At 37.8% G+C, this 13,918-nt stretch overlaps 1 protein-coding gene across 2 annotated transcripts in view; it reads right to left on the reverse strand.

Annotated features, from left to right (window-relative positions):
- Positions 1 to 13,918, reverse strand: part of sap130a (Sin3A-associated protein a) — a 32,136-nt gene that overhangs the window by 15,619 nt on the left and 2,599 nt on the right. Inside the window, exons 3-15 of one of the 2 annotated variants that reach the window (XM_077198788.1) lie at positions 12,187 to 12,437; positions 9,848 to 9,994; positions 9,624 to 9,744; positions 5,855 to 5,979; positions 5,038 to 5,162; positions 4,800 to 4,944; positions 4,539 to 4,629; positions 4,356 to 4,457; positions 2,775 to 2,916; positions 2,406 to 2,524; positions 2,028 to 2,312; positions 1,431 to 1,608; positions 1,111 to 1,209 (exon numbers count right to left, since the gene is read on the reverse strand). In XM_077198788.1, coding sequence (XP_077054903.1) covers positions 1,111 to 1,209; positions 1,431 to 1,608; positions 2,028 to 2,312; positions 2,406 to 2,524; positions 2,775 to 2,916; positions 4,356 to 4,457; positions 4,539 to 4,629; positions 4,800 to 4,944; positions 5,038 to 5,162; positions 5,855 to 5,979; positions 9,624 to 9,744; positions 9,848 to 9,994; positions 12,187 to 12,437 — 1,930 coding nt within the window. The remainder of the gene's footprint in view (positions 1 to 1,110; positions 1,210 to 1,430; positions 1,609 to 2,027; positions 2,313 to 2,405; positions 2,525 to 2,774; positions 2,917 to 4,355; positions 4,458 to 4,538; positions 4,630 to 4,799; positions 4,945 to 5,037; positions 5,163 to 5,854; positions 5,980 to 9,623; positions 9,745 to 9,847; positions 9,995 to 12,186; positions 12,438 to 13,918) is intronic. The other variant, XM_077198789.1, reaches the window with a different exon arrangement.

Consider the following 13,918-nt stretch of genomic DNA (forward strand, 5'->3'; position numbering starts at 1 on the left):
ACAATACCTGGAATATCTAAATCGACTGCTGGCGGTAGATCCTTTTCCTATTTAGCACCAAAACTTTGGAACAATCTTCCTAACATTGTCCGGGAAGCAGACACAGTCTGTCAGTTCAAAGCTAGACTAAAAACACATCTCTTTGACCTAGCATTCACATAACACTCTATAGACTTCTATAATTCAATATTAGGCTGCTTAGATTAGGTCAGCCGGAACTGGGAACACTTCCCTTAAATCCTTATGTACTCGTTACATCATAAGAAGAATGGCATCTACGCTAATTTTAGTGTCTTTGTTTATCCCGAGGTTTTCCCGCAGCCTGCCAGATCCAGGCCGTTTCCAGATCTGACGAAGGACTTTAGCCTGGACCCGATGACAATGCAGTGCTGGCCAACTAGCCTCTCCCTATGGAGGATCCCTATACCACTCTACAGATAAAGCGTTGTGGATTTTTTTGGTTCGTGTACCTACCCGAAGTAATAAGATAAAATGAAATTCTGCATCAAAATTTATAGAAAAGACAAGACCCACATATATTCAAACGCATATAACTATAGAATAAATTATTAATGCGCATGTGAACGCCATCAGCGTCTATCACAGGTTCGCGTTTAAAGTCTGTTTAGAGAGAACGGTGTCGTCTTAACGGCCCCTAATTTAATAACAAACTATCATTTAGACGGAAGTGAATCAATCAAAACTAACTTTAGCTGGGAAAAACATTTTTCAAGAACCACTATAAAACTAAACCAATCTCTGTTACCTTAAATTATATGTTTATCTCTGTAAAGCTGCTTTGAAACAATCTACATTGTTAAAAGCGCTATATAAATGAGGATGACTTGACTTGACATAAAGCTAAGTTCCTTACAGTATATTCTGATTTACATAGATTCAATTATTTAGAAAAAAAAAAAATCTATAACATGCATTTTGAAAATGTGGAAAATGTTAAGAGCTAATTCTCTTTGAGGTTTTCAGGCCTGGAAACCAAACTTTAACCCTGATATATTCAGGGTATTCAGGACCGTGGGAACCCTGTGTTAGGAGCATTGTCTTTTGTCCTATCCTTATTAGGATAATAAAGGATCTTCAGGCAGGGCTTACCCCGCTGGGCGAGGGGATCCCGACAGTCTTATCCCACTATCCACTCGGCCAGCATTAGGCTCGCTCGGCTGCGCTGGGATCAGACTTTTACGCACTGCCCTAGAAACACACCCCAAAAGTGGTCTCAAACTATTTTATCAACATCATCTCTGCCTTTAAAAACAGTGAGCACATTGGATTCTGTTACTTCTCAGGATGCCATTAATGAAAAAGTAATGTAATTGATTATAATATGATAGATAGTTTGGCTCCTTAGTAGTTAGCATACTATAAATACACATGCTACTGTGGAGAAGGCTGTGGAGTGAAAACTGACTCACCCTTCATTCACAGGTTTCTTGCGAAGGATGCTAGGCCGAGGGGAGGAGACAAGTGTGGGTGCACCTGTGCCCACCCCCTGGGGGTGTGTCTGCACCATCGTAGTGACAGACTGCGTGCCAGTGAAAGTGCTCCCGATCGGATTAGTTACAAAAGCAGAACTTTCAGCCAAAACGACACCTGTATCACAAAACAGATTTCATAAAATATTTATGAGCAGGACAAACATTGTTACATTTTTCATTAGACTGGACTTTATTTGTCCTGACACCATTGTCACTGGCCCCCCACACACAAACACACAAAAACTTATACAGCTATAAATTTAACTCACTATTACTAGAAAATGACTAAATACAATGATGTTTTGAGATTTAAACCCATTAAACTATTTTCCACATGTAATTTTTACAATTTTGACAAAACCAGCTACATAACACTACCTTGGTGACATTTACATCTCCAGAATATTGAGAAAAGAAAAAAAAAATGTAGTGAGTACTTGCCTGTTAGGGCAAGCTATTTATTTATTTTTTCACTCACGGTTTCTGAATATCTTATAAATTAAAAAATCTAAAAAAAAGTTCTGCTAAAATTACCTGGTGGTTTTGCTTCTGATTGCTGCTGTTGTGTAGAAACCGGAGCCTGCTGTATGCTCTGTGTGCTGATTGGTCCAGTGGCATGCAGCCCCTGCACTCCTATTGGTGCAGGTTGAATGCCCTGAGCAGTCATAGAGGCTGACTGGATGTTCTGGGTGCTGATCTGGGCAGATGGCAGGCCAATGCGATCCACCGCCATCAGCTGCATGGGGTTCAAGTGCACAGTGGTGGCCACACCCACACCAGCCTGAGCAGGAAGAGCTGGGCTCTGAGCTGGAGCCGTGACTGAGGACAACAGCACAGAGTCCGTGTTAGAGGTCTAAGGAACATTTGGATATTAGCACAAAGTTTCTGGTTGAGCATGTGTGTTGTGTTTACCTGGGTAGGGGCGGATGGTGGAGACAGAGCTGGTGATGGGGGTGTAGGTGTGGGTCAGAGGATATGGGGATGAGTACTGTGTGGGTAAGAAGTACTGAAACTGCACTGGCACTGACGGCCTGCAGAAGAACATACACGGATAACATGACGCGAGCTTCAATTCAATGATAATTCACTGATTACTTTGGTTTAGTTGGCTTAATTCACTGGTGTCCAATCCTGCACCTGAAGGTCCTAAGGTCCTTTTTCTGAAGACCTTGATTACCTTGGTTCAGGTGCATTTAACTGGGGTTGGAGCTCAACTTTACAGGACAGTGGTTCTCCAGGAGGAGGATAGGACACCCCTGGATTAATTCAAGATAGTTTCACCTGTTATCACTGCGGGCCTCCATGTTGACAGGGTTCGGAGAAGAGCGATGACCTGAAATGGATATCAGGTTGGTCCTTTCTCCTGGATACTCTGGCTGGATACGTGGGGATGTGTGGGCAATGGGCTGAGGAACCACTTTAGCTGGACAGAGCAGAAACATTAAGCAAGAATGAAAATCAGTCTATCTATCAATCCATCCATCCATCTGTGCCTGGGCATTCAGGGTATGCATGTTCATATGGGCCTGGGCAGAAAGGGGCCCGCATCCATAAAGCTATGACGTAATCCGCTTCATTACGGCACTTAATTTTACCATTTGAGTCTCTGCTTCACATCGGTGATTCTTTACCTGAATGGTATTCTTTAATCGTATTCTTTACGATTAAAATCGTTTAATGCACAACTAGCCGTGCCACTCAAGGTTGCATTTTATGCAGCGCTCATTGGTTTAGTACATTTATTAGGTAACTTGCTCAATAGACAATTTTTGACTATTACTAAGACTACTCTTGTATTGGATCTGGATGGCCTGTTACTTACAGAGGCCTCGTTTACACCTGGTATTAAGATGTGTTTTGGTCGATTGGATCACAGGTAGACAAGGGAGACACATTCCCGTTACACCTTGTTTTAATCAGTCCCTTTTGTCCACTTTCAACGACTTCGGCCCTGATTTCTTCGACGGGAGGGTCTATGGGCAGGTAAATGTATGTGTTTATTCAGATCTTTCAATCTAATGGACAAAATAAGCTCAGGCAATTTACACATGAATGAGACCGGAGACTATGGAAAAACATATGGAAAAACATATGGAGAGCATCAACTTTCGTTTCTGTGCGTGTGTGTTAGAAATTAGGAGTGGTGAGAGAACATTGGTATGTTTTCTCTTCAAACCAAACTTGCGTCTCCAGCCGACAGTTTAAATCCTATCTGGCTAGCACGCTTCCCATAATGTTTACACATTAGGCCAGTAGGTGGAGAGTAGGCGGCCTTTTGTGGCTGTTTGAATGACTACCTCTGGAAGTGGTCAAAAGTGGACAAGCTCAAAATGTTTTGGACCCAGTTTACACTTATACGCAACAACGTTATGCGTTGTTCACTTGTAATCCGATCGACCAAAACGCATCTTAATACTAGGTGTAAACAGGGCCAGAGATTATGTATTTATCAGGCTACTCTGATGAAAACAATGATCTATCTACATCCACCCCTTCATCCATCCAAACAATTTATCAATCCATAATATCCATCCATTCAACCATCAATATATCTATCAATCCATCTATCAATCCATCTATCTATAAAACAATTAATCTATGCCTCTGTGAAGTCAATTACAAAAAAAGAAGATATTAATGGATATGGCAAAATGATCTAGTAAGTATTAGCATGACTCTCCAAACGTTTTAGCATTGCACTCTGTCTCTTCATAAATGCCTATGTGTAATTGTGGATAAAAATGGTCTGAATTGTTCTGGATTGATTCAAAATTGTTTAATACCAAAATGGTAAAGACTCGCAATGCATTGAGAAACAATCTTGAATGTTATAAACACATGTAGAGAATGAGTTGTGCTTACCGACAGGAATAGCAGAGGTGGTCACAGCTGTAGCATGGGAGTGAGAAGCCATTGTCATAGTGACAATAGTGCTATTGGTCATTTGGGTATGTGCTGCAGAGCCTATTTTGGGGTACACACAGTTATGAACTGCATGAAAATATCTCGTCTCTGTGGATGAAATCTTTGGGAGAAAAATTGTACCTGTAGTGGTGGCTGAGGGAGCACTGTTGGTGGATAAAATAGGAGCTACAGTGGCAGCAGCAACAGGGGTCACAGTGTTGAAGATTGGCTTCTGCAGACAGAAAAAAACCCTTAAAGTTCATAAGTAATAGAAAGAAAGTTTGTGGCATTATGTTCCAGCAAGAACATAAACTTCCTTTGCAGGCGATTGCAATATTTGGGGGTTAATGGCATCAATAGGTTTAAAAACCCCTGCTTTATTCAGTACAATTTCTTACTGACTTGTGTGACGGTGTGAGGGGGCTGGGCCTTCTGTGCTCCAATAGCTGGGTGGGACGGGAGGGTGATGCGAGTAGCAGTGTCCCGGGGGGTTGGTGGACGCTGGATGTTGATGGCGGCTTGTGGAGGGTGAATGGTTACTGGTCGCCTAAAAAAACCAGCAAATTCAAGATTATTATTGGAATATCACCAAACAATCCAATCATGACACATAGTTATAGTGCTCATCGAAGAGATTTACCCATGAACCATCTCTGCAGAATGTGTGACAGGCGTGTTGATGACTGGGGACTGGGTTCTAGCAGCTGTGATGGGAGCCACCATGGTGGGTAGAACAGCCGTTGAGGTGGTCACCAAAGGTCGAGACTGTGAATACAGACAGTGGGTAAATATCAGGAAGTAAAGGAAGACGTTGCAGATCTATAAACTAGGAGTTCTTTTCACAACTCTATAAACTGACAGCGACATCAAACATAAAGTGCATAAACACAACAGGACTCAACATTAAGGACATGAGAGTGAACTGTCAGTGCCACGATCAAACCAGTGCTGGATACAGGTTTCCTACACATTTTCCTTTTCAAATGTTCAAACCTCTCTGTATATTTTTCAGTCCATATTTAACAAATAGTTCTTACAGAATAATATTTGGCATATTATCTAATACAGTCAACTGCAAATTTTTATTTTCTATGGGTTTTTTTTATTGGTACTTTCTTAAAGTTATAACATGAGCTTTTGATGAGAAGAATTATAACCTGCATATATTCAGTTCTGACATCAGTTTGATACTGTAAATATGCTTTGATGTTGCATGATTAACAAACATTGAAGTACAGCCTGAGTGAAGTTCATAAGAGACTCGCTTATGGTGAAGTCAAACAGTTTTACATAATGAAATTGTGCACATTGGTTCTTTGAATATTGTTGTGGACAATGGGCTTTGGAGTTAAAAAGACCACTGCTCTAAACGTGGCATTTACATTAAGCGCTGTTTAGACCAGAGCAGACCGTTTTGTCTAACTGTATGTGATCAGTAAGTTGTAAAGCTTCTGCACCTGAATAGGCTGATGGATAATGTGTTGCACAGCTGCAGGTTGGCTAGGGCCTGCGTTGGCTCCTCCGGCTGGTCTGAGAACAGTAGGGCCTTTAGTGCTGGACATGACAGCTGCAGCAGCTGCGCCTGAAACACCAAACACAGGCACAGATATAACTATTACAGTACGCTACGGTTCATGTCAAACAAACAAAAACACCAGAAAATTCACCATCATCACGCAGAGGTGAAGTGTGTCATTTCTAGCATAAATCAGCAGTGCAAAACATGCAGACAATTACATGCATTTAAAAAAGGGTTCGTACAGATATTGTAAAATGAAATTCCAGGACTTTCAAGGACTTTTAAAGCATTACTTTTTTTGCTTTTCAAGGATGACAATCAGAGATCTCACTTATCTAACAGTGTCTTTATTATCCTTCAAATTCTAAAAAGGTAAATGGATAAATAAAAATAAACTTGTAAAACAAATGGTACAATTCAAGTGCAGCACATGCGATGACTGTGGTTATTTTAACCATTGAAAGAATACTATGACAAATATATATCGCGACGCTTTCCTTATTTCCTTATCCATTTCTCATGAAGAATGAAAGCTGTATCATGTACTTGGATATTTATGAGCAATATCACGCTCATAGAGCAATGCAAAATGGCTCTATATCTCTATATGCAGCGTTAATTTTGCATGTAAAAATTGTTTTATTAATACAATTAAACACTAATTCCACATATTTTGTCTTTCAATAATCCAAGCACTTTTCAAATATCTTTTCATATACAGTATATGGCTGTTTTCAAGGGTTTCACAGGACTTACATTTCAAAAACTCAAATTCAAGTACTTTAAGCAACTTGTATGAAACCTGTTAAAAATATTTTTTGTATTTATCTAAAAACCACTAGTGACGCAGATGTTATCCCCTTTAGCATAGGTATGAGCGATCAATTAACAATCAATTTCACTGACGTTTAAATAGAAATCTTTTAATTGACGAGTCAACTAGTGTTAAAGTAACAAACTCTATATACAAAATCCAAATAAAACACTAAACATCTAAATACTCCAATGCTAAATACAGCTGGTCATATACTTGCGATCTGTTTGCCATGCATTTTGAACATTGTACATGATCTGTTGCATAAAACGACAAGCATTGATCAAGTCAAGGTTAACCAATATTGTCCTATTTAGACAGTGCAGGACTAATAAGAGCAAAATACTCTCTCACTATGTGATGTAAATGTAATTATATTTTATATTTTATAATTTTAGTATTTATAATAATAATAATAATAATACATATTTCTAAATTTAATAATTGTATTTTTGTTTTATAAATAGTCTGAGCATAAAAATTGAAAATATTAATGGGGAACCAGAATCAGCAGTACCATTTAGTAGCGGTGTGATGATACACTTAGCTCACGAGACGATACACGATAATGGGTTCACGAGAACAATACTTTTTTACATTTTTTATGAAATCTTCAATGACAAAATATGTGACTGAAAAAAATAGCATTTTATTATTTTATTCAACTGCAAGTCACAAAATGCAAAACAATGCTGGTGCATTATGAAATGTTTTAACTAATCATATTGTAATGAATGTCACTTAAGTTCTACTTTCTACAGTACTATCATACGCAGTAAAAGAGAGAAGAACATAATGCAAGCACTGTAAAATGTTTTGCTACAATCTCAACTCCATCGTGCTGATATTGCGAGACATCTTTTCACCTTAACGAGAAATATAGTCACATTTTAATATCGCCAGATCTCGGGACACTTCCTACCATTTAGTCAACTAGCACATGCCTACTACTTCAGCTTTAGCCCTGCAAGGTTCAGTTAAAAAATTTAAATAACCAAGACATTAAAAGGAGAGTTTACCCAAAAATGTCATTCATTTTCAGAAGTCATCATTTACTCACCTTCATGTCATTTCAAACCTGTATAAATTACTTTCTTCTGTGGAACACAAAAGATGATATTTTGAAGAACGTTGGAAGCCGAACATTTTGGTTACCACTGATTAGCATTGTTTACCATCGAAAAAAACAACATGAAAAAAAACAACATCAAAAAACAACTGGAATCTCTTTTTTTGCTGTTCCACAAAGAAAGCCATACAGGTTTGGAACCATTTCTTTTTTTTTGCTGTTCCACAAAGAAAGTCATACAGGTTTGTAACCATTTCTTTTTTTTGCTGTTCCACAAAGAAAGTCATACAGGTTTGGAACCATTTCTTTTTTTTGCTGTTCCACAAAGAAAGTCATACAGGTTTGGAACCATTTCTTTTTTTTGCTGTTCCACAAAGAAAGTCATACAGGTTTGGAACCATTTCTATCTAAATGATACAATTTCCAATTATGGGTAACCTATTCCTTCAAGCAGTACTATGGGGCTGTTGAATGACTGAATCTGATTGGTTGACGAACGTTCTAAGGTGTGCAATTATTTTCAGGGAAAGGCACACTAAAGTAGTTCAGGCAGGTCTTGACAGCATTACAGTTCCATATCACCTCGCCAAATGATTTCAGTTATTTCAAAGGTCCCTACAGCCTATAACAACAAAAGAGCCAAACCCCACAACGACATTGACCAAACAAATAAATATAGTAAACAATAGGATACAAACGAGAAATTATTTCCATGTTCTTTGCCACAAAATTATGTTTTATCATATATGGAAAGCACACTCTCTTTCTCCCGTTCTCTCCCACACAAACAAATCTAAAATTATACCATTACTTAAAAAGAGGAAAATTGACTTTTCAGGTTCTAACTGTAGGTCAATTAGTATACTTCCTATTTTGAGCAAGATTTTAAAGATTATGACTTAAGCAAATGTTACATTATTTTACTATAAATGGATTGCTTGCTAATGCACAACATGCTTATAGACCAGGACACTCTACTTATACTGCTCTTATACACATGACAGATGAATGGTTAGCATGTCTAGATGATAAGAAACTGGTGGGTGCTGTTCTTTTAGATTTTACAGCAGCTTTTGATGTTATTGTTCATTATTCTTCTTGTTGCCAAACTGAAATGTTGTGGTTTTTCCATGTACAGCCCTTGACTGGATCGGAAGTTATCTTTCTAATGGTAAACAGAATGTATTTGTAATGGATCTTTTTCTGAGACCAAAAATACTCACTGCGGTGTTCCACAGGGAAGTTGTTTAGGTCAACTTTTATTTTCTTTTTGTATAAATGATTTAGCGTGTGTTGTTGATAATGCTAATTTAGTTATGTATGCAGTGATTCGACAATATTTACTGCAGCATATACATCGGGAGAAGAACTTAAGTGAGGAGTTGCAAACAATTACGAACTGGGTTAGAAATAATACATTAATATTATTTTAAATAATGGCGCTATTTAAAGCGGTTTACCGCCATACCGTGGGAAAATCTTGCTTTTCAACCGCGGTTAGAAAAAATCCATACCACCCCAGCCCTATTTGGAATTAGCAACAGAGGCTTGAGATTAGATGCGCAAGAAATTAGTCCTACACACAAGAGCATTTTAAGGACAAAAACTTGACAAATGTCTTTAAAAATACATAATCTGAGCAATGTCTTGAGCTCCGGTAACCACAGTATAAGCGGAATACTTGACTCTGAGCCGTTGAAAATTAATAATTTGCACTTTGCGTTGTGGCCACATAACCACCTCGTGTACTATTTTTCTAATAATTTAAAGTCCCGTCCTCAATTATTCCTTACATGACAGCAGTGTATGAAAGAAATCACTGACCTCTGGGCAAATGGGAGGTAAAAGTGTGGGGAGGAGCAGGAGATCCAATCTGAAGCGCAGGTGCACTGCCCCTGAAGATCTGCACGTTAGTGGCCATAAGATGATGCAGGTTACTCTGTCCCTGAAAAAACATTATTCATCTCAAAACCTTTCTAACAATAGGCACACTATGTGTATCTAAAGAAACCGGATTAGAAAAGGTTCCGTGTGGATTGAGCTTTTACCTGCTGACCACTGATGGTTGCCACTGGTATCGAGGCTGGAGCAATGCTGCTCTCAAGAGGAACAGTGATATGTCCAGAAATATGTCCTTGGCTAACAGCCGGAGCAGGTGCTATAAGACGACTGGGCATAGGTGACTTCAGGGCAGCCTGGAGAATTAACAAAAAATATAATTTGTGATTTCAGGTAGCCTAAAGTTGAGGTGATCCTAATGGCCAACTCATAATTAGCATTTAAAGTATCCCATATATGTATATATATGTATATATATGTATATATATATATATATATATATATATATATATATATATATATATATATATGTGTGTGTGTGTGTGTGTGTATGTGTATGTGTATGTGTATGTGTGTGTGTGTGTGTGTGTGTGTATGTGTGTGTGTGTGTGTGTGTGTGTGTGTGTGTGTGTGTGTGTGTGTGTGTACATACTATATATATATATATATATATATATATATATATATATATATATATATATACATATATACACTGTACATATACACATCCAGGAACAATATATAAAATACAACATAATATGAAAAAATATATATTATAAATAATAAACTAAAAAATATACAATATAAATAATAATAAACAACATTGAAATTAATATTTTCATATATTTGACAATTACAACTTGCAAAAAATGTGCATCAAGTGACATGGATTGTGATTAAGCATGTAGGGTTAGCTTTATCCCTGTCTTTCAGTTCTGAACAACAAAAAGTTTAAAGAGAAAGCAATCAAGGCAGTTGATGTAGCATAACATTTGATTGTATTCTAGATCATTTCAAATGTTTGGGGCCAGTTGCATAAACATAGTCATTATGTAAAGACAGTGTCTTAAGATCTAGCATGAAGCACTAGCAGTTAGTCAAGGGGCAGTCTATCTTACTTTTCGGTATCAAATTAGGCCAATACGGAATATGGAACTGATTTTGAACAGTCTTAAAGAAAAAAAAAAATTGATGCTCACTTGTGAGACTAGTCTTAGCAGTTTATGCTACTGGCCCCTGATTTCATCATATAGGTCTACATCAAATTGAAATTAGTCTATATCGTGTTATTATATATATTATTTCACCATGCCTGGTATCCCTATAATCAAGGTACTCAACCCTTTACACCAAGTTGTTTCACCTGGATTCTTCAAGTTGGAAAGGATTCAAAACACTAGAAAGTTGTTGAGAATCATTTCAATGGTTGAAATGCACCCGCATTGCTTTACACAAGCACATAAATTGTTAAAGTCGCCTTGTGTTGAAAATCAAGTTTTTAATGTTGCTAATATGTCTATGTGAAGTTTTTAATGTGCTTTAAGACAAACTATGAGCAATTCATCAGACAATCCCATTGCCGAGTATTTTCCCCTTAAAACGGAAGCTCACCAAAGACAGTCTCAAAAACGTGGTTTGAAATCGCCCCTGTTCTTAACATCACAAGCATGTTGTAACCAATGCCGTCAACGTGCGGACGGGCTTTAGTATCATTAACTGCTGCGAAGAAGGGGAGTCTCAAGAGAAGCCAGGTTATCCCGGAATATTTTTCTGTTGATATGAAAAATCTTGTACATTTAGCAATATGGCGGATGAATTATGTATAAGATGTATATTACAACGTTATGATGAACTATATGCCTTTCTCCATTGTCTTTCTATGATGTTCAAAGCGTTTCTAAGGATACTGAATTTTCGAAGGCAGCTGTCTGGCTCTGAGATGGTGAACAGGAACATGGTTTGTGTAACGCTAGCAACACATTATTAGCTGTTTGATAACGTAGTCAAGTCAATGGCTAATCATATCAATTACCGTTATGTGTCCGACGTTGTAAAGAGTGATACATAAATCGCATTATCCTTCAGATACATTGACTTGTAGACGAGCCTGTATAATTCGCACTTTCTCTTTTTCTGGTTCAAACATATATAGCTGAATTAAACCATTATGCCATTATGCTGTGTAAATTATACTAAATTATGCATTATACTATAGTAAAGTTGAGCAAGTATTAAAGTATTAAGTTGACCAAGTATTAAAGTATTAATCAGGTATTCTGATCTCGTGTGAGTGAGTGGAGCCGGGGACTAACATGCATATTCATGGATCCACATATACTATGAAGCAAGGGTTTAGAGTTACATTCAAGTGATTCTAAAGCATGAAGAAATTATTTCCTCATGACAAAAACGGTTAAATATGTAATTTTGATGATCAAAGATGAGTTAAGGGATAAAATTATTGACTACAGGGGTACTTTCATATTTTGACAGAATCACAAGACGAAAGAAAGAGAAAATAAATGGCCTTTACAGAGGCCTCACTGACGCTGGACTGCTGGCCCTGCAGGAGATGGACTGATGGGGCGGCCACAGTTACTGAAGGGCTGGGCTGGATAGGCACATGCTGGGGCACAGCAGGGGGCTGGCCGAGAGCTTGGACCTGTGGGTAGGGCCTGACCACCACCGTCTCCTGCTTATCATCACGGAATGCTGCAATTCCACAAGTGCTGCCGCTGCTGCCGCCAGCTGGAGGATCCTGAGGGTGATCCACTTCAAGCCTGCTGTCCTCACTGCCTACTGTAACACAATATTCACCACATTATGTCATGCCTATTGGTATGTCAAAAATACTCATACTCCAGTACTAGGTTGTTGCTAATAAAAAGATCCCTACAGACCAACATGGACACATTTTTTCTGTGGTTATATGTGTCTGTCATAACTCAGACATTAAAATATAAATAATTGTGACACTGCATCAACTTTAAATTTCTTAACTTTATCCTTAAAGGGAAAGTTCACACAAAAAATTTAATTCTGTCATCATTTACTTACCCTCATGTTGTTCCAAACCCATACGACTTTTGTTCATCTTCGAAACACAAACTAAGATATTTTTAATGAAACCTGAGAGGTGTCTGTCTGTCTGTCTGTCTGTCTGTCCCTCTATTGAAAGTCTAGGTAACCAAAACTTAGGTCCAACTAGGTCATAAAGTGAATCAAGCGTTTTTCTTCTGAAGAGATACGGTCGCTTCATATAATGAACAGATTTAAATTGGTCTTTTCACTTACATCTGAACAACACATGATACACACACATAAAGCCCTTCACATGATGCATAGCGTGAACGAGATTCTGTGATTACCATGTGATGCACTCTATGTGTGTTTATATGCGAATAAAAGCCTGAAAAAAATTAATCTGCACATCATATAAAGCTATCATAACAGTGAAAATGGGTTAATATATTTACATGACTACACGCATTGTCGGCTTATTATGCATAATCGGGCCAGAACATGCATGTAAACGCACTTATTGCCTGATAGATCTGCCTAAGCTTTTGGACGCAGCCCACAAAACTAATAATGCACATTATCAAGGAAAATGAGGTTTATTTTGATTTCAGGAAGCCTTTAAATTATGTTAAAAAAAAAATGTATGACCCTTTAATGTATACACAGTAGGTTTGTAAATGTAAAATGACAGGATTCAGTCTTTGCATCAGCCCATAGGGCAAAAACACTTTTCAAAATGTAATGTATTAGTATTTAAAGTTTCAGAAAATTAAAGCATGGTCATCTTTTGCCAATTGCTAATTGCAGGGATCATTGCCCACACGCCATCAGAGAAAAGATGTCCTCAAATATTAAAATAAAGGTGCTCTGGGTTATGACCATAGCACTCTTTTCAGTTAAAAAGCCTTTATTTCATGGCTCCACACAAAAAACAAAACTCCTATGCATTTTTCGACGCATACCATTCTCAGGGAGAGTAGCAAAGAAAAGATGCCATTGCGAATGGAATTTTAAATAGAAAAGATAATGTTTTTGTTTAAAGTTGGCATTCTTTTCTTTTGTAATGTACATCTGAATGAAAGGCTTCTGGAACAAGACCTAATGTAGGACGGCATTTTATCTAAAAAAATTTGCATATCATGAAAAGGGTCTCTAAACGAGCTATTAACCTAATCATCTGAATCAACTAATTAACTCTAAACACCTGCAAAAGATTCCTGAGGCTTTTAAAAACTCCCAGCCTGTTTCATTACTCAAAA

The sequence above is a fragment of the Siphateles boraxobius genome, unplaced genomic scaffold (genome assembly GCF_051911475.1).
Source record: "Siphateles boraxobius isolate OS27281-9 unplaced genomic scaffold, OSU_SipBor_1 41, whole genome shotgun sequence".
NCBI lineage: Eukaryota > Metazoa > Chordata > Actinopteri > Cypriniformes > Leuciscidae > Siphateles > Siphateles boraxobius.